This window comes from Rhipicephalus sanguineus, chromosome 1 (assembly GCF_013339695.2).
Source record: "Rhipicephalus sanguineus isolate Rsan-2018 chromosome 1, BIME_Rsan_1.4, whole genome shotgun sequence".
NCBI lineage: Eukaryota > Metazoa > Arthropoda > Arachnida > Ixodida > Ixodidae > Rhipicephalus > Rhipicephalus sanguineus.
In genome coordinates this window covers 247,353,485-247,373,237 of record NC_051176.1, presented here as the reverse complement: position 1 = coordinate 247,373,237, position 19,753 = coordinate 247,353,485, and the positions used below count along the sequence as shown (strand labels likewise).

Here is a 19,753-nt window from a genome sequence, read left to right as displayed (position 1 = left end):
ACGCCTAAGATGGAGAAAGTGCGGTCAAGTGGCGTGATGAAGTTGGTAATTTGCATGGTAGCAGTGCCGTAGCCAGAGGGGGTTTGGGAGGGAGGGGTGCTCAACCAAGCCCCTTCCCCGTCCCTCTTCCCAGCAAAAGGTTGTGCAGTGTACCCAAAAATGAGAAATTTTGGTGGTGGACTTCAGATGTTAATTAAGTGAATCTAGGGTCAGTGGCATCTCCAAGGTGGTTTGGTGAAGGGGGGTCGACATATTTCGACGAGATTCCTCTCCCTCGCAACAAGAAGTTTTAGGAGGCGGGCTGTGAAGTATATTAAAAGGTCGAAACCGAAATGAATTATCGAACTTGCAGCCCTCCCACCCCATCGAAAGAAACTTCTGGCGAAGCCACTGCAACTGCAGTGTGGTGTCAGCCGACATAACTGTTTTGACACGCCGTGCTACTGCCTGGTGGTTGGCTGACCACACGTCTCGGCTGTCCACGGTGGCGTCATCGAGCTGTAAAGCTGGTCTTGTTTGTGTTACTGTACCTACATGCATGACACATGTTCTTAATATCGCTTTCTTCCATGTCGCGAGTAGACCCACGCTCTTTATTCTATGCCCACGCGGTTGCGGGCAGTTTCGGTACGGTCCCTAGAATATGTTTCGGGTATGGCGGTCTAATGGCGGTAATCATCCATGGCGGTAATGGCTGTTATGGCTGGGCTTGGCCGGGCTTGGCCATAGATGTTTTCTGACTTGGCTTTTTTGACAGTTCTTAAAAGTCGGTTTAAAAGCCAACCTGGCCAACCTTTGCTGGTGCCGTTAGCCACCCTAGTGCCGTGTCGGCCGTGTTATGGTGGTGCGCTGGTGCGCTGGCCAGTTCGGTTGGTTCGGTATTCGGACGATTTTGCGTTCACTCAAGCTGAGTGTTTCCCGGTGCTGCGTTGTCCGTTTCCACTCTGGCCGATGCACCATGTAGCTGTTCGTTTCTCTGGCCCTAACTACCCTTACGATGCACTGTCTTCAATCCCAAAGGGGAAACTATAGGCGATTCGTCTTGACTGTCATAATGCAGCACGGTATCCCTGATCATATGTTTCGTCAGTTCGGCCACCCAAATTGGGAAGTTCTCTGAACTGAGCTTGTGGACTGTGGAGGCGTGAGGTGCGTAACCGTTCGGAAAATACTTTAGGATATCCTAATCTGAAGGCACGTTTGGGTCTTATGGACGGCTGTTTACGGAATAATATAGTCGCTCGTGTCTGCCACAGCTCGTTGAAACATCGCTTGAGTAAACTGTCAGTGATCACGCGTAATATTCCTGTATGGAATTTCGCGCAAGCCTTAAGGTTGCGAGGTATAAAGTGAAATCTCACTATTGGGTTCGTTTACGAAGTCTGGCAACGTGGACGAAGCCATTTGTTGTGCTCGTTCGAATGTGAGCGAAATGTCACCCGCATCTGTGCGCTGCTTCTCGATTAAAGACAAATAAAATAGAAAAAGAAAAAAAGGAATTCATTCATGTAGCACAATGAAGGGTTGGGCTTGTTGGTACATCTGTACACTGCGCTCGTGCGTCAGCTTTCTTGTCCCGTCGTTGCGCATTTCGCTCAAAGGGGGTCTAAATGTTAGTTGCCGATGCTAGAACGACACCGCTATCATAGTAGCCACCTAATACTATCCCCGATTACAACCACGGATTACGAAATAAACCGATCATAGCTTTATGTCTCCCACAGTAGAATGACGTTGCCAAGTTGTCAAGCTTTGATCACTGCACATGCAGAGCAAGTGTGCACCTGCAACTTTCAAGATGTCAAGAGATCTTTTATGTACACGAGGGGCTGCTGGGATATATTAGACACATCTTTTACTCCACAGTGTCAAAAATGTTGTATGCCATGCGTCTTGTTATGCAGAGCTTAAATCGGGAATCCATTGACATTTATCTCAACCTACATGAATGGGTCTTGAACATGCAGGCAACAACTGGCCAGTGCAAGTACAAGATAAAACCATGTCGTCACATGTGAAGCGGGATGCTTCATATCGCTCTTATGATTCAGAGTGGGAAGCCAAAGAGGAGCTCCGGCTTCGAGAATTGGAAGAGGCTCGAGCTCGAGCAGCCCAGATGGAGAAAACCATGCGTTGGTGTGTAACGTCTTTGTAACCACCTACACTGAGTTTGGCCTGTTTATTCTGTATACCCCCAGGACCTTAAGCCATTGCAAAAGGGAGTTATTATGGTTGGTACAAAATAAACTTGCAAAAGAACAAGTGCACATTAAAAAAGACTTCGTTCTATGCGGTTAGCTAAAGGAATTCCTGAAATGTTCATGGTGAACCGTGGCAATAGTGCAGAAAGGTGATTGTACTTTTTGCATGTTTGCAGTTAGAATGATTAAAGACTGTTCCTGCTTAACATCTGTCACTCAGTACAGTGGCATATTGCAAAATGCTATAGCGACTATGCCTGTAGCATTTTGCTATAAATGCAGGGTGATTTGGGTGGTTGGCAGGCATTGCAGTTGAGTCTTAATATCTGCATAGTGCAATGGCTTTCAAACCATGTCAAGCTATGGAAGTAGACATTATCTTACAGTAGTGTGGATGTTCAAATTGGATAAGGTAGAAGGTAGTTTCTTGTTCTGTGAAACATTCACATTGCCAGCAGAAGTGAACAAATGCTGGGTGTTTGCCTTCTCATTTCAGTACTTTGTTGAGGGGTACCCCCTCGACTGGGCAGTAGGGTCTGTGCATGCGGGTGTTTTCTTTTGTTGTTTTATGCTAGGTATCCTATGGTGAACAGAAGTTTGGGTTTGTGCCTGGTGTGCCAACCCCTGGCTCGCCCCCAACCACATGCAAACACCCATTAGTAATTATTATAGCTTAAGTATTATCAATACGGCTTAATTAAGAAGAAATAAAAAAAATTAAAGTGGAGGCAGCACACCCATTGATATTTAGAGTAGGGTAGGCAAAGGTGCTCTACTGGTCAAATAAAGAGCCGAATGAGGAGGTAAACATTTGTTAATTTGGATATTTGACGTAAATGTGTTGTTTAAGGAACCCAGCAATAATTTTTTGAAGCAAGGAAAATTCACACATGTTGCTGCTGTAGTTATGTAAGGCTAAACTCTCTTTTACAGCATAAACATGTTTTGGTTGTGGTGCCCTAAAACATAATCCAGTCTTCACTTGACAGCTCGCTAAAGAACATGGGCTGTTTTCAGGTGGTCAGACTGCACGGCTAACTGGCGTGAAAAATGGAGCAAGGTGCGCACAGAACGAAACAAAGCACGGGAAGAAGCACGTCTTCTCAGGGGCCGTGTGGATGCAGCGACAAAGGAGGCTGCAGCCCTCAAGCGTGAAAAGCATGAACTGGAGGCCGAAGTCGATCAGCTACGACGAGAGTTTGAATACTTGCGGTGAGCAATCCTGATAAAGTTCAACCAAATGTCTCATGAGCATGGTTAAAGGGACCGGCAACTGCTTTTTCTCGACCCATTCTTTTACGGCGCGACAGAAAGCTCACCCTTCACAGTGTTTGTAGCTGCAGTGGTTAATTCCAAAAGCTCGTAGTTATTTTACAAGCAGTATTTTTCGATCTGAAAGGCTCTAAACACGGACGTACCTTTCCTGCAGCAACACTGAGAATTGATAGCGATGCCGCCAGCCCTTCTCGCGATTTGTGAAAGCTATCGTTCTGCTTTCGCAGGATTTCCTGTAACTATGCTTAACCACCTTTATTTAGAGCTTTTCAACTATTTTTGAAAATAACAAGCTGTTACAATGAGATGATGTGGCATTATACATCTCCCCTGTATTGTTAGTGTTGTGTGCGCATGCGTCGAAGGTTGCCTGCGCCTGTGTCATGGGTGGCTTGTCCCGGCGTCGTTACTCTCTCGATGCACGAGCCAAGCCAAGTTATTGAAAAACATTACTACGCATATGCACGGCCGTGCCGAGTAGCAGCGCGCGTCATTTCTAAAACGAAGTGTAGGTAGCGAAACAATGTCGCTCCAAAATCTTCGTGACCTGGAAACTGCGTGCACGATTGCATGAGCACGCTGAAAAGTTGCTCAAGACGCACTGACGAGCATGGGATCATTACGTCACGCGAAGGCAGCGCCGCTTTAATGCATACTACTAACACAGGCCTATACATACATTTTTACGGAGTAATACCTTTTAATATAAAGAAACAAACAATATTTCAATACTAACAAAACAATTGTCGACGGCGTACAGCAATCAACAATCTTGTGGCTGGGTACATTGGATCATTCATGTTTTTGCCACCAGAGGCGCCACAGGTCATTTTTCGCGAATTTCAATTACGAAATAAAAATATCAATCTACCTCTCACGAAAAAAACAGGGTTGGTTTGAGTCAGTGCATCGGTCAACCTTTCCATCAGGGGAGTCATCTCATTTCATGTTCTGGGCAGTTGTCGGTCCCTTTAAAGGGACACTAAAGAGAAACAATGAATTGGTTTAGATTGATAAAGTGTGCTCGGAGAACTCTTGTGTAGTTTATTTCACCACCATAGGTTTATTATTAGAGGAGAAAACCAAGTTCAAAGTTTCATTTTTAAATTTCGCGCCGAACTTTGTAATTCGTGACGTAAAAGGTTTCAAAGAGCATTTAAGGGGAGATGCGGGTCAAAGACACTTTTTTTTTAATATTCATCCTAGAGCAATGAAACTTGGGGTGTTTGTAGAGATTTTTACGCTGATTTCAAATATATAATTAGTTTTCTTGGAAGTTGCATACTTTTAGTTCTGCAATGTGACAAAGTGAAAAACTTAAGCCTTTTGCCCCCTGTTACGAAGTGGGTTTTGCTTGACGATGAAAGCCGGGAGGAGGGCGATCCAATGTAGCCGTCAATCGGACTTGTCGCTGAGGAGCAGAGCAAGGAGGCAAAACGTTTATGAAACTTAACAACGTTTATAGCAGGTATAGCAGGTAATAGCAGGTTATAGCAGGTTATAGCAGGATGGAGCCTGGCAGCACGACCAAGTCGGCTGGGGCGTCTCCCTAACAACGGACCAGGCTGGACTTAAATAGGGGACCAGTCCATTGTTGACAGGGTGGCTCTTTGGTCCCAGGTGTGGAGCAGCCTTTCCATCGTCCTCAGGAATGCTGCTTTCCATAGCTGGGCAGCTTCGAAGAACGACGGTTCTGGCTGAAAGGACTGGATTTCAGACAATGCATGCAGGGCTAAGTCCCTGCTTCCAGGTGGCAGGTGCGGGCCCCTTAGCTTGGTCGCAGGGTAGACACTGACCAGGATGCCGTGGACTTCCAACGAAGTGCAGGTGTTTATTCGCTTCCCCATTCTGTCAGGTGCTCTGGCACAACAGCACCCCCGCCACAAGACAATGCATCCAGAGTTCGAGCTGTCAAACGCAGCTCGGACAATGCGATGCTGATTGACCCTCGTCAAATGTGAGTGACCAGGAGTGACCTCCGTGGCACAGCAGCAGTTTCCTGGAACTGCCAAGAAGCAACACAAAGCCAAACCACTCGCAAGTGTTCTGAATGCCTATCAACAAACATCTCAAGATAAACAATACTAGCCTTTCGCTAAAACGCTTTCCCTCATTGCACTTGGCAAATGAGTATTACATAAAGAAAACAAAGCGCTTCAAACTAAATACGAAAGAAAACTGAAAATCAAACTCACGCGTTTAACACAAAACGAAATAAACTGAAAATCAAACTCAGGCGTTTAACCCAAAACAAGGAGAAACTAAAATTACACTGACGCGCATCCTAACACGTACTGCAAGATACGTAAGAAGGCATGTTAAACAGAGGCTTTTCACATTCAGCCTTCATCTCTGTAAACACAACGAACAGCACTTCTCACCCGTCCTAACGCTCGCGCTTCTAAATACCAAAACAAAGGTATCTTAATCGGAGGCTCTTAACGCTCAGCCTACATCGTCGTTAAAACAATTCACAGCTCTCTACACGAGCGCTAACGGTTATGTTTCTAGCTAAAAAAAAAAGACAAACAAAGTATCTAAAACGGAGGCTTTTAACTCAGCCTACATCTCCTTCAAAACAATTCAGAGCTTTTTACACTAGCGCTGACGGTCATGGCTCTAAGTATTAAAAGAAACAAATAACCAAACAAATGTCTCAAAGTCTGCTACAATGAGGAGGAAAGTGACAAATTACAAAATTTCACTCCTCAATTCGTTAGTACACATTAACACACTAACTTCTTTCAAGATGTCAATTCATCTTTATGCTGCGGTTATCCCAGGGTGTCTCCAAACGCGCCCTTTCAGACGAACTCTTGGGAGCCGCGCATTCCACACTTTTCGAGGGGTCCTATCTCGACAAAGGGACAGGGAACAAACCTGTTCGACACACTTAGTCGCGGCTACCTTTGTACCGTGGTCGCCGAACTCAGACAAACCGGCATACCAGCGGTTTTGTCTGTCCATTGTACCCCTCCGGGCTACGCAGTTACCCTTTTGCCACTGTGGGGAACAGCCCTTGTCGCTAACCGGGTGTACGTGACACCTCGCTGCGCTCCTGCCGCTTCTTCACGTACGGCGCTTGAATTTACTTGAAATTCGGGTCTTCGCGACACGCTTCACGCTCAATCTAGATCTCAGTTTCCGCAGGAGTCTGAACTTCAGACCTTTTCCAGTAGGCATTCTCGGAATCTCCTGTACCTTTCTCCTGGTGGGCCTCTTCGTGATCTGAAGCCTAGCCTTTAACCTGGCGTCTCGAGAGATGACGTCATCGCGCTTGGCCATTTTAGCGCGCCTGACGCCAAATCTGGATCTCCGCAGCTGTCTCAACTTCCATCTCTTCTTAGCGGGCCTTTTCGATTTCTTAGGCCCAACCTGGATCTTGGCGTCTCGACAGATGACGTCATCGCGCCTAGCCACTTTAGTGCGCTTAACGCCACTCGTCGCTCTCGCGTTTGCCTTCACGTGTTTTCGCCTACGCCTTTTCCTTTCGGTACTGCTCGGAATGCCCGCAGCCTCGGCACTCGTACTCGCAAGTACGCTGCATTCCATTTGCTTTGCCAAGGCTTGAGACGGCTCAACTAACTGATTCTCGGGGCCGCGGCTAGGTGTCTGTGCATCTGACCCAACGGCAGTCCCGACACAATCTAAGTCAGCAAGCTCGCCCTGAGCTGTCTCTATTCGTGGCGGTGTACCAATGTCGCGGGTACAACCCTTTCCTTGGCCTTCGAAGTCGGCCTTTTCATCACTATGATGCACTTCGGCGTCCTGCGCCTCGCGATCGGCTTCGGCCTCTAGCGCTTCGCGATCGGCTTCGGCCCCTAGCGCCTCGCGATCGGCTTCGGCCTCTAGCGCTTCGCGACGGGCTTCGGCCTCTAGCGCCTCGCGACGGGCTTCGGCTTCTAGCGCCTCGCGACGGGATTCGGCCTCTAGCGCTTCGCGACGTTTCTTGACCTCTTGGTCTCTGCGGCGCGAATCGTCCGCCTGCGCCTTTCGATGCGCTTCATGCGCTAGGGCTTTAACGTCTCGACTTGAGCAGTCAGCGGGACCTGGAGCAGCGAAGTGGCGCAACAAGGCCTCCTTGGCCCTATCAAAGTCTTGTGCTTCCTTGGCGGATAAGCGCTCCAAAACGCATGCAGTTTGGCGCGGCAGTAACGCGACAAGCTTTTCTAACCAAAGGTTTCGGCTAACGCCAACCTCCTCGCAGACAGTCTCAAAGCCAGCGAGAAAAGTCTCAATGTTCAAGCCTGACTTGAAGACGGGGAGACAGTATCGTGCTCGCTGCCACTTAATCGCCTCAATTTTACGATTAAGCTCTCTCATTTTAAGAGCCTGCTCTCGCTTCCCGTGACGCCTCTGAGCCTGCCTCTCTTCGCGCCTTTCGCGTTCCTCGGCCTCCCGCCTTTCACGCCTTTCGCGCTCCTCTGCCTTCCGCTTTTTCTCGCAAATATCCTCCCAAGTCTCGTCAGCTTCCCCGACGGTCACGTTCTCCGCCCACATCACCTCGAGAATCGCTTTGTTTTTGCGGACCCGGCGGAAATGCCCAAGTCCTCACAAATTTCAAGGAGCTCCTGCAATAGGTATTTCTCCATCGCGATCTCGTCCCTCGTGATGCCTTGCTACAAAATTTACTCTTACTTTAAAACGAATACCATGGTTCAAAGTGAGTAAATTGAATCAAACAAAAAACAAAACTCTCTCCTACCATCTGTCTGTGCTAGAGAGGTCTGGCGAAATGACCAGTAAACGTTGGGCACTCACCCAACCAAAATTGTCGACTCCGGTCGAACTTGTGGCTCCCGTCGGGCGGTGTCGTGAGCGTCCTCGCTCCTCGGGCCCGCAGGGATCCGATCCGGCTCTCCAAACGTAGGGATCAGGATATTCCGGTGCAGCCAAACGTTGAGATGAGGTAGCGTATTCCAGCTTGTCCAACGATGAGATGAGGTAGCGTATCCCAGCGTGTCGAACGATGAGATGAAGGTAGCGTATCCCAGCGCTGCCAACCACTGTTACGAAGTGGGTTTTGCGTGACGATGAAAGCCGGGAGGAGGGCGATCCGATGTAGCCGTCAATCGGACTTATCGCTGAGGAGCAAGCAAGGAGGCAAAACGTTTATGAATCTTAACAACGTTTATAGCAGGTATAGCAGGTAATAGCAGGTAATAGCAGGTTATAGCAGGTTATAGCAGGATAGAGCCTGGCAGCACGACCAAGTCGGCTGGGGCGTCTCCCTAACAACGGACCAGGCCAGACTTAAATAGGGGACCAGTCCATTGTTGACAGGGTGGCTCTTTGGTCCCAGGTGTGGAGCAGCCTTTCCATCGTCCTCAGGAATGCTGCTTTCCGTAGCTGGGCAGCTTCGAAGAACGACTGGCGTCAATCGACGTGGCTGGCTGAAACGACTGGATTTCAGACAATGCATGCAGGGCTAAGTCTGCTTCCAGGTGGCAGGTGCGGGCCCCTTAGCTTGGTCGCGATGCCGTGGACTTCCAACGAAGTGCAGGTGTTTATTCGCTTCCCCATTCTGTCAGGTGCTCTGGCACAACACCCCCCTCTTTTCAGACCTAAACTTCAATAATTTTTTTACAATTGATAGTTCATAATGTTTCAAATAAAGTGTGGAATGCAAATAACTAATTAGGCAGTCCATACAAAATATATACTAGACGTGAAAAATTTTAACATGGGAAGTTCATATTTCTCCTACCCTAGTAAAAGCTTACATAACTTTTTTTATTATATAATAAGAATATTTAAACTTAAAAAGATAATTGCATTTCTCGTACTTTGGAAAAAATTTGGGAAAAATTTCATGCAAATCTGAGCACCAAAAGTACCTGAAAAAGGAGGGGCACATTGACAAAAATGTCAAAATTTTGTTTTGAGAAAAACACGTTTTAAAGTCAAAATTGCATGTTTATTTATCAAAGATGTCATTGAATGTGACGAAATTTGTACACAAGAAAGAACAATCCTCCTTGTAGTGGCCACTGCCATTAAAATGCGCCAGCACCATAGGTTTGGCCCTCACAGCTCTTTCGAGCTGACTCCTCGACAAGAGATTTTTTCTTCAGCGCACGCCGACGCTGCGTGCGCCGCGTGAAACTTCACAGGCCGGTGACTGCGCTTCTTACGGCTTTCTTCATCCATAACGGATAAGCACTCGAGAAAAGCGTTGTTCAGCTGCGCTGCTCGACGAGACACTGATCCTGCAAGTAGGCTTCACAGCACACACAGGCGCGCAGCGGCCAATGGCGGCTCCCGATCCGTACCACGTGATTTAAAGCCAGTCGCGTCGCTCGAAAAAGGCGGCAAAAGCGTGCTTCTCTTTATTATTTCTTGCGCTGCAGCAGCGCGGGAAATCGTCGTTATTTGAAGAGTGAGGCTCGGCTCTTCGCCTCATGCGGTCGACAATGGCGAGCGGCGGCGCATTATCAGCGGCAAGTTGCTCGAAGATGACACACTTTCGGCCTTTTGACAGCCACCTTGTGCTCTTTAGACACAATTTTAAAGCATTTCCAGTTGAGTCTCGACATAGATTTTTTTAAAGAACAGTAGAGGTACTAATCTTAACAAAACAGGTGAAAACAAAAAATCGATAATTTTTTAGAAAACTCGCGTTTTTCGACCCGCATCTCCCCTTAACGTATTTTGGCGCCACTGGCTCGACGAAATTTCCACAAACTCGTTATGTCATGTCTCTCGCCCCCTCAGAGGACAATGTACTTCGATTTAACCGATTAGGAACTACGTAGGCCCAAGCAGGCGCCGTCAAAAATATGTGATGTCACGGCAAATGGTTCGGGAATTCCAAGGTGGTGTCGCCACCTGTATTTTATTTTTCTGCATTTTCTCGTTTATTAAGCGTCTTCTCACAGCAAGCGTGGTGTTTTTGGTATCGTGTAAGACTACTTTACTAATGCGAGAAAAATCATTTTGCTCTTTAGTGTCCCTTTAAGGCAGGTTAATATCATAGGCAGCATTTCTTCTATGTTCTTTTGACTGCCATGTGGTGCTTTAGAGCGTTCGTTAGGTAGGATGTTGGCCATTCATTATGTATTTTTGTAACCTAATTAGATCTGCAGTTTGTGTAACAAAATTTTAAAAATAACTTATGTTCATGTCTTTTTTTTTCCAACTATTCGCCGCGAGATCGGGCTATAGGTGGCAGCACCGTCGCCGCGTTTGTGTGGATAGCCGGTCGGCGGCGCGTATACAAATGTACGCAGCGGCACTTTGCCGCCGGTTTGAGTAGATTGTCGGCAAATAAAATGCGTTGACTACAGCGTAATGGTGATGTATACACCCTCCATTGCCACATCAATGCACGAAACTGGCCTAACGTACCTATTACCTGTGAGAGAAGTGCAATCTGCCAATAAATGGGGTACTGGCCCTCGGTCACATTCATGTTTTGCACTGTGCTCGATGCTTTTTCTTGCTTTATTTTCACGTGTTTAAATTCTGTTTTGCCTATACCACAATATAAATAGTGCTGTGCGACTGAGCCTGCGTAATTAGATGCATCTGCGTAATTAGGTGAAGTAGAACTTTGTGCACTCTGCTTTTCTCTTTGTGTGAATATGCGTACTGCTGTAGTAATACGTGGCTTCAGGTCTTTTTTACAGCTAACCATCATCTGCAGGCGCTATACTCGGGGACAACTTTCTGTGACAATGAAGGGAAAGCTACGGGGGCGGAGCATCTGCACATGTACTGCTATGCGAGGTAGTCCAGTTTGGCGTGCGTCTCGTAACAGCCGTGGAAAGTGATGGCTAGCGTTGCGTTTCGACGTAAAAGCTGCTCAGCGTCTAAGGTACGGGTAAAAGGCGCGACTATTTCAAGCACGCAAAAACGTGAAGTGACAACGTATAAAGTAAAAGAAATACAAATATCTCGCTTGTGTACGCTGCGTTCTGTCTCAAAAAGCTACATGTAGAAAATGAAGGAGTATTTTATATATCTCACGCAGAAAATACGGACGCAATTGTGGGACTACATTCATTAGCGGTAGGATACGTGCATTGTGGCTCTGTAGCTTTCCCTTCATTGCCACAGAAAGTTGTCCCCAAGTATAGTTCATGCTTTGCGGTATCACAAGGATTTCCAAATCGCCATCACATCACGAGATGGTGTCGCTAAAGTTCTGCATTCACACTTCGACATTTAGCACTTTTATTTCGTTTTGGATGACGCCAAATGCCCTATGTGATGCGCTTGAACGAGAAAAATGGTACCTAGCGCCATACCGACACGTGCATGTACTCACTTATTAGAGTGCATACAAGTCTTGTAAGGCGAAATGCTTGTGTATATCGTGTAGGCATGCATACAAGCATTTGATATACTGTTCTAGCACAACGAAATAAGCTTAATCTGAGGACGTGCATGACGTACGCACACATGCGAACACGGTGTGGCTAGCAGACGACGCAAGGAGCCATCCACACCACGGGGTTTCATCCGCTCGCCGCTAGGTGCCAACTCTGCTCGATCTCGCGGCCAATATTGCGAAAGCTACAACCCCATTTGATGTCTGTGAAACCAAAACAAAGTGCTGGTCTCTTGTGGAGCATAAAAGTGCTGATATTCTATATTATTTACTGAACTATATTATCAAGTTTAAACAAGTGAAAAAGTGTTCACAGTGTTGATGCAAAGCTATCGGTAAATTGACTATCGATATCTTGATAGTTTTTTCGATACTATCGATAGTGTGAAGAAATTATCAAAAGTACCATCAGTCGCACTACTTCCGCTGTGAATAATTATGCTGTTGTTGGCTGACGACATTGCTGAAACATTTGTGATGGCCTGCTATCAGCAATGCTCAGTTCATTTAATTTATGAGCAATATTTTGGCAAAAGAAATAAATTATCTCCACACTGAAAATGCCGGAATATATCCATCAATAAATTCATATTTAAAAGTAACCAGTTACACCTTACAATGATGTTACAGGGAGTTTATTTTGAAATCACAACATGGAACATAAGTTTGGAGCCACGCAGTTCCACCACACATACTGGCTTCCTTACCTCTTCATATTAACAGTTAGACTGAATTATCATGTGTCAGCCAAGCATTCTTGTGAAGGAACATGTCAACTTTCTTCTCATTCAGCCTTCTCTTTCTGCTGCACCATATACCACACACTCGGGAAACTAAGCTTATGCTGTCATGAGTTCACACGGCTGATTGTGTACTATCGATAGTACACTATCGAATGTTCTATTAGTAGGGCTATTGATAGTTTTTTTTTACCATTGATAGTTCGATAGTGACTCAACTATCGATAGTTTTGATAGTGCTATTGACTGCATCACTAGTTCACAGCCATTTGCAGCATGTTTTTATTTCTAATTTGTAGCAGCCTCACGCTGCTACAGTGGGGACACACAACATTTGAAACAGTTTGCATTCTGCGGGGATTTTTGTGCATTGAAGTAACGGTGGATGCCTTTTTTGGTTGTGCTTATACACTGCTGTTTTCTCATTTATACTGTTACAGAAAAGCTCATTAATTAGAATTTTACTGGGATTCCCACTGAGTTTGAATTTTGTTTATTTGAATTAAATGATATTCAAGGTAACAAAACCGAAAAACAAAATTCTGTATTGGCTGGTGAAAGAATTGGGTGCCTCTGAACCATAACCTCTTGTTTTGTGATTGTTTTCTGTTTTTTTTTTTCTGAAAACCGATTGCTGTATCATGAGCTTAGGCAGTTTGATAGTGCATCAGCCGAGTAAATTCCTGCAGTAGGTGATCACCGCAAATAGTAAAGGTGCAACTTGAAAGCACAGCTGCCATGAAGCTGACACTGTGTAATTTAGGTTAAAAAAAAAAAAGTGAAGGCTTCGTAATGTGGTGTTGAGTTCTTTAGGCATGTTAGCATGCCATGTGCATCTAAATACACTCAAACCTCATTACAACAAAATGGAATATAATGAAGAAAATAAAGTTCCCCTTGAAATTCCCACACTTTCGTCCTGACTGTATCACTTTTCACGTTTCGGCAGCCGTGAGGTGTGGTATCTCAAAACTCCCCCATCCCAACTACTGCTGTGCAGCAAGCCATGCATAGCATAGCTGCACGCAAGCAGCAGTGCACTGCCTTCCTCCACACTCTCTGCCATCTCGCTTCTCTCTCTCTCTCTCTCACTGTGCAGTACTTTTCAGGCCAGCGCAGCTAGCCAAGGTTGGGATTTGCCCTTCGAGATAGCAGCAGGTATGCGGGGTCAAGGCCTGGCCTTTGAGATTCTGTCACGGCAGTCTCGGAGGTTACGCTTAACTGTGCAGTATGGTGCCCTCATTAGAAAGAATGCTGCAATGGTGAGCCATTGCTTGCATGTAGTGATGAAAATAACTGGTACATCCACTTGTCTCATTACGGCGACTTGCAAATGCTCTAAACGCTGGTGTGGCTAGGCATAGATTCCATGATTGCGTTCTTGCGAAACAATTTTGGAGGCTTCAAGCCAGCCAAGTCAAACCAGTACATTAAGGCCTATGCCTCGTGTGCTTCGTTCATACAATGGTGTGGCCGGGATCAGCAGCTAAATTAGTGAGCTGGGTTGTGCACCGTGGTCTCCTCGTTCATGGCAGACATTTTTCTGCTCTTGTCCATGTTTTACCACGTCGCCATTACGCCAGTTTCACGGCAATATGGACAAGCCAAGTGCAGAGCCACCTCACTGGATAAGAAGGCAGCTATCATGAAGGCTGTCATGCCAGGTGCTAAGAAGTTGTACAATGGCAATGTCGAAGGTTTTCATACTGCTTTAACCCTTTCTCTACGGAAGATGAACGGAGTTCACCTACACGGTTTGTACCACTCCTGCCGAAGACGAGCTGGGCTCGTCTACGCTGAAAGATATGTTTGGGGGCGCCGCGATTAAGCTACTCTGGTTCATTTTGCTGAGTTCTCATTGGCTTGAACCGATGGTACAGTAAAAAGTTTAAAAGTGCGCTCAAACCACACATTTTGGTTGAGAAAGGGCTGGATTTTGGTAACCAGAATTAGAAAATGGTGCCCTCCTCTATGTGCGAGCGGCATGCGCATGCCTGCAATAGTTCTGTTCAGGGGAAAAAAAAAAAAAAAACGAAAAAGAAAGTGCTTGTTTACCGAAGTTTTGTGGAATAAAGAATTTCAGTTCTCCTGCAAGTACGGCAGAGACTACACAGCACAGCATATTTATTCTAAATCATCGGATTCGGACGATGACTGCGTCTCAATGTATGTAGGCAGTGGACGCCGATAGATGTAAACAAACCCCCACCAGCGTGTCCAAGGCTTCCTTCTCGGGCTCCCGTGTCCCTGCGCATAATTTTTTAGGCTTCAAAGCCACATTTTCTGCACTGAAAACTGGAGAGCTTAGGGCACTTTCTGTGGTGCAGTGCAGTGAAGCCAATCGTCTTGTGTCTTGTGAATAAAGCGCCTTTAAATAGTTCTTTTAATTGTTTCAAGACACATAGGATCAAATAGGCAAATAAAAAAATTGGTATTTTTGTATTGTTTCTGGCCAAGAAACTTGGTAGGGAAAGGGCTAATTATATTTCATTGCATATGTCACTGTGTAGCATTACCATGAGCTGCAATGCCATCTTCTTTGCAATTTTAAAGTTTTGCACCTTAGGTGGCATAAATTACAATAAAGGCCAGTAATGCATATAACAAAGTAATGGATGTAACGAAGTAATTTTGGCCCTCTGTTCAACTTCGCTATTACAAGGTATGAGTGTATGTTTCTTGAATACAGTGAATGAATTTGGTTTGCAATGAAAAGGTCATTGTGGCATTTTTCTTGGTCTAGTTGAAATGCCAAATGCAATACCAAATACCAAAATTGCAAACAGCAGCTTGCAATTTTTAGACATTCCAATTACTTTTCACCCATTGCGCACTTGTTAGGGGCACAAAACAAGCAGTAAATATTTGCTTCCCTGTAACTTAGAACTTTCCGTGCTTGTTAATGCCTGACATTGCTTGCTCATGCCTGAGACAAGCTCTCAGAAGGTCATGTAGCCACAAAGTTAGCAACCGTATCGAGCAACAGTTTATCAAGCTTAGGAATAATGAGCACCTGGCCCCATTAATAGCTTCATTCACAGAAGAAGCTTTAAGGTACTTAGGTGTGCGAGAAATGATACATGGGGCACTCCGTATGTTGTATCAACACCGTGTTAAGAGAGCATAAATATGCAACAGAGATGCTCAAGTCACTAGGTAATTTAGCTGCACATCGTGCACAATGTGGCTGAAAGCCCATTTTTAATGAAACCAAGAAGGTGACGGATTGCAGCTCTGAAAAAGCACATGAACTCTGGGCAGCTTATTTCATGTTAAGGAATAACTTGCAACACCATGTCAGCGCCCTTTTCGTGGCACTAAATGAGGCAGCCTTTGATTTTATTGACAGCCATTGTATTATCCTTACTTATCTATGCGTAATCTTGTGTCCTAAATGCTTGCCTTTCTGTCTTTCACTTGAGAACTAACAGACAATAATGCCAAGAAAAGTGTAGGGCGTATTATTTGTAGTAATTAGGATATAAATGTGAAGAAAGTAAAGTGGACGAAAAGATAACTTGCGGCCGGCAGGGACTGAACCTGTGACCGTCAAATAATGCATCCGATGCTCTGCCACTGAGCTACGGCGGCGGTCATCCTCCCGACCACTTTATGGGTTATATATGTGCATTTAAAACTTAGTAATGTTAGTCAGCGCCGATCACAGTCATGGCGGCGAGTGTGGAACATTCTTTTTCTGCCCGTTGGCATCATGTAGAACGTGATCTTTTTCGAGCTGGCAGCTGACCAATAATCCCTCGCCTACTACCAGAAGGCATTAAGTCTGCCACAACGAGACCCTCGCTATGAATGAAGGAAAGAAGATGACTTTTAAGGGCTCGTTTTTCTTTGTTAGACACAATATTAATTAGAACTAACAGACAATAATGCCAAGGAAGGTATAGGGGATGTCATTTGTAGTACTAATTGGGATATAAATGTGAAGAAAGTAAAGTGGACGAAAAGATAACTTGCCGCCGGCAGGGACCGACAAGTTATCTTTTCGGCAAGTTATCTTTTCATCGGCAGCGAGTTATCATTTCGTCCACTTTACTTTCCTCACATTTATATCATAATTACTACAAATAACATCCCCTATTGGCCGCAAGATCTAGCAGAGTCGCCATCGTATCCTCCGTTCACGAGAGTCATATCAGTGTAGGTGCCGCTCTGTGGTCCAAGCGCATTTCCAAGTGCACTTGGCGTTGTCCTAAAGATGACAAGTATTAAATCTCATGTGAATATAGCCTTTTAGCGGTTCGGTGGTAAAAAAAAGGCTCTCATGCACTTGCGCGTTGTGGTTAGGTGTGTAACTTCGGCACTGTCGTTTATAGGTTATGCGACGAGCTTTAGTTGTGTACGGTCCTGGTCCCACTAAAGAGAAATATTTCTGTCAAGTCACGTCTGACATTTGGGTACTTAAATTGTCCCCTACAAAGAACAGAAAATGTAATGACATGGAAACCACAAAACTGAGTTGCCTTGCGCAATTTTAACTTGTGGCAAAATTTATACAAAAACACCCATGTACTTAAGGTACGCGTTAAAGAGCCCTGATGGTCAAAATTAATCCAAACGGCGTACTTTAGATTCATGTCGTAGTAATTTCACGCGAAGCCACATCTTTTTTTCTTTACATTATCTTGAGCATTGGTGTTGCGGTGTTATAAATTGACGGAAGGCAGTGGACATTATTCACATGAAAAAGCGTACTTTGGTCCCGTGAAATAACCGGGTCTTTGTTCCATTACTGTCGTGCAAGTAATCAATCGAATAAAGTTCCGTGCTGCACAGTTACCTCTGCGTACTGTTACTGGAATAAAAACAAGCGTGTGCGTGTTAAACATCTCCATAGCGCTAAAGCGCTGTCAGCCACGTAGCTTTCCTCAGTAAACCTATCAACTGTCCTACATTTCACGGAGAACTGAATAAGAAATGCGGATGAATATTTGAGCACGTAGGGCACAAACTACTATTTGAACTCATCGTGAAGGAATACGGGCTTTCTTTTTGTTGGGGATATCAAGATGAACAAGAAGTAAATATTTAATTCAGTCACGCTACATCAGTGCATAGTAGGTGGAACGCAAGCTAAGCATGTACAAAGAAAACAAGAAAACATCATCTATATCGAAAACGCCGACTGTTGCCGAAGGCGAGCAACCCTTTCGTTGACAGAATGCGCTTCTCTGACAAGTGATAGTAACGGTCGGCGCGCTTCGTGCATTAATTCGGGAATGAAGAGCACACATATTACCAGAAAGCTGCAGTCAACGCATTTTGTGTGCCGGAAATCGGGTCAGATCGCTTGCAACGAAGCGCTGTGCGTTTGTGTACGTGCCGGCAACCGCCTATCCACCCTTGCGCGGCGATGGTGCTGCCACCTGTAGCCCGATCTCGCGGCGAATACTTGTTGTCTGTAGTTCTCATTGTTGTCATTGTTATCTGTTAGTTCTCATTAATATTGTGCCTAACAAAGAAAAACGAGCCTTCTTTTCTGTCTTTCACTTGGTCATTCAGCACCCGACTTTGTCACAATTCCTTGTGTATAGCGTCTTTGACCAGCAGTGTTCGAAAAATGAACAGTTGAAAGTTTGACAGCATGCTCGTCTCATTTCCACTTTGTCCTTCATGCCTTAAGGGGGAGTGTTTTTTTTTTAAGTCATCAAGATCACCTTTACCAAATTTAATGAAACTGCACAGCCTTTTTCAGTTGTCTTTGCTGATTCCAGTTAATTAGCATTTTTTAAAAAAACAAATGAGCAAAAACTACTAATCAAAATCTTGCTTTAGGCACATAGCCTGATACTAGGCGATGTAGGCTTCACAATGGTATAAATACTTTTTTGATATTACAACTATTAACAATTACACAGCATATCAAACCTTTCTGTTCAAAGTGTGGCTAATTAGTTTAATCAATGGACAATAAAAACATTCAAACTGAAATACAAAAATCTGCTCCTACCCCTGTGGGCATTACTCATGTAGCTCAGTACTGCAACAAGAATTGCAATTGTAGGTGCTCTGATTACTGAGAAATCACTCCCGAAAGGTTGCAAAGGTTTTGGTTTTTTTTAGGCTTTGAGTAAATGCAAAAAAAAAAATAATAAAAAAGACAAATAAAGCCATGTTAAACCGCATGTAACACAAGATTTCAAAATTTTTTTGTTAGATGATTAGTAGCCACCAGGGATATAACCTGCATGCCTATTGCTGCGGCATACATCATTCATCAACAGCATGGTGTGAATAAGGCCTGTTTTTGTGTTTTTTTTTTTTTCAGTTAGAATGTAGCCTGTCTTGGTGGTATAAATTGCTGTTGTGACCGAAATATCAATCCAAGGTGTAAGAAACTTGGTCAGTACTTGCAGCAATGCCCGTATGTTACAAAAATGCTGTTTTCAAAAAAATGATTTTTCCATAATTTTGCTTCTTGAAAGACCAGTGTCCCCAAGTACAGCACAAAAGAACGTTAACCTATGCATTTGTGGCAGTACATTTAATGATCCAGAAGACCTCTTTCAGCTCCGCCGTAGCCATAAGAACCAGGCACTTTCAGTAGCAGGAAATAGCTCTACAAATGTACTTCTGTAAAACTTTAGGGTCTGTAGACATGCATTGTAGGAAGGCTGAAATTTTTAGGACTATATTACAGTGCCATCTTGTAGAGAAGCATGTGTATAATGTGGCAAAACCGTAGCTGTAATGAATGGATTGTTAATGAGGATTTTATGCATGTGTTTTACTTCATTGTTCATGTGCAGCAACATGCATGAAGGTTTTAAATATTATATTTTGATTGGGCTTAGAATTGCGGAGAGCAGCACCAACAGCAGGGAGACAGAAGTGCTGGCACCTTCCGGCAGCACATCATCCCATGTAGAACGAGAGCATGTCGACCAGGATTCAAGCAGTAGCCTCCCATCTCAGCTTGATCCTGACTCCACAGACCAGCCGTCGTCATTAGTGCAGCTCCGCCTGGATGAAGCTACAAAGCTGCTCCATGCCGAAAGACAGTAAGCCACTTGCTCTTTCTTGATACATCTGGGAATATGTCAAGGTGCAGCTGATATAAGCATACAGTGAATCTTTGTGCACGGAAACTCTGCATGCTTTGAGCATCTCTGTCTATGCCATTGCACCTGAGTCAAATATTGGACTTATTCTAACTTGACCTCTGCTGCAACTTAAGACCACTAATG

At 44.9% G+C, this 19,753-nt stretch overlaps 1 protein-coding gene across 4 annotated transcripts in view; it reads left to right on the top strand.

The window, feature by feature from the left end:
• Window positions 1-843: 843 nt before the first annotated feature.
• Window positions 844-19,753, top strand: part of LOC119376434 (coiled-coil domain-containing protein 102A) — a 56,940-nt gene continuing 38,030 nt past the window's right edge. The window contains exons 1-4 of one of the 4 annotated variants that reach the window (XM_037646269.2): window positions 844-1,149; window positions 1,968-2,136; window positions 3,219-3,413; window positions 19,361-19,567. In XM_037646269.2, coding sequence (XP_037502197.1) covers window positions 2,003-2,136; window positions 3,219-3,413; window positions 19,361-19,567 — 536 coding nt within the window. In that variant the 5' untranslated portion in view covers window positions 844-1,149; window positions 1,968-2,002. The remainder of the gene's footprint in view (window positions 1,150-1,967; window positions 2,137-3,218; window positions 3,414-19,360; window positions 19,568-19,753) is intronic. The other 3 variants (XM_037646284.2, XM_049411022.1, XM_049411006.1) reach the window with 3 other exon arrangements.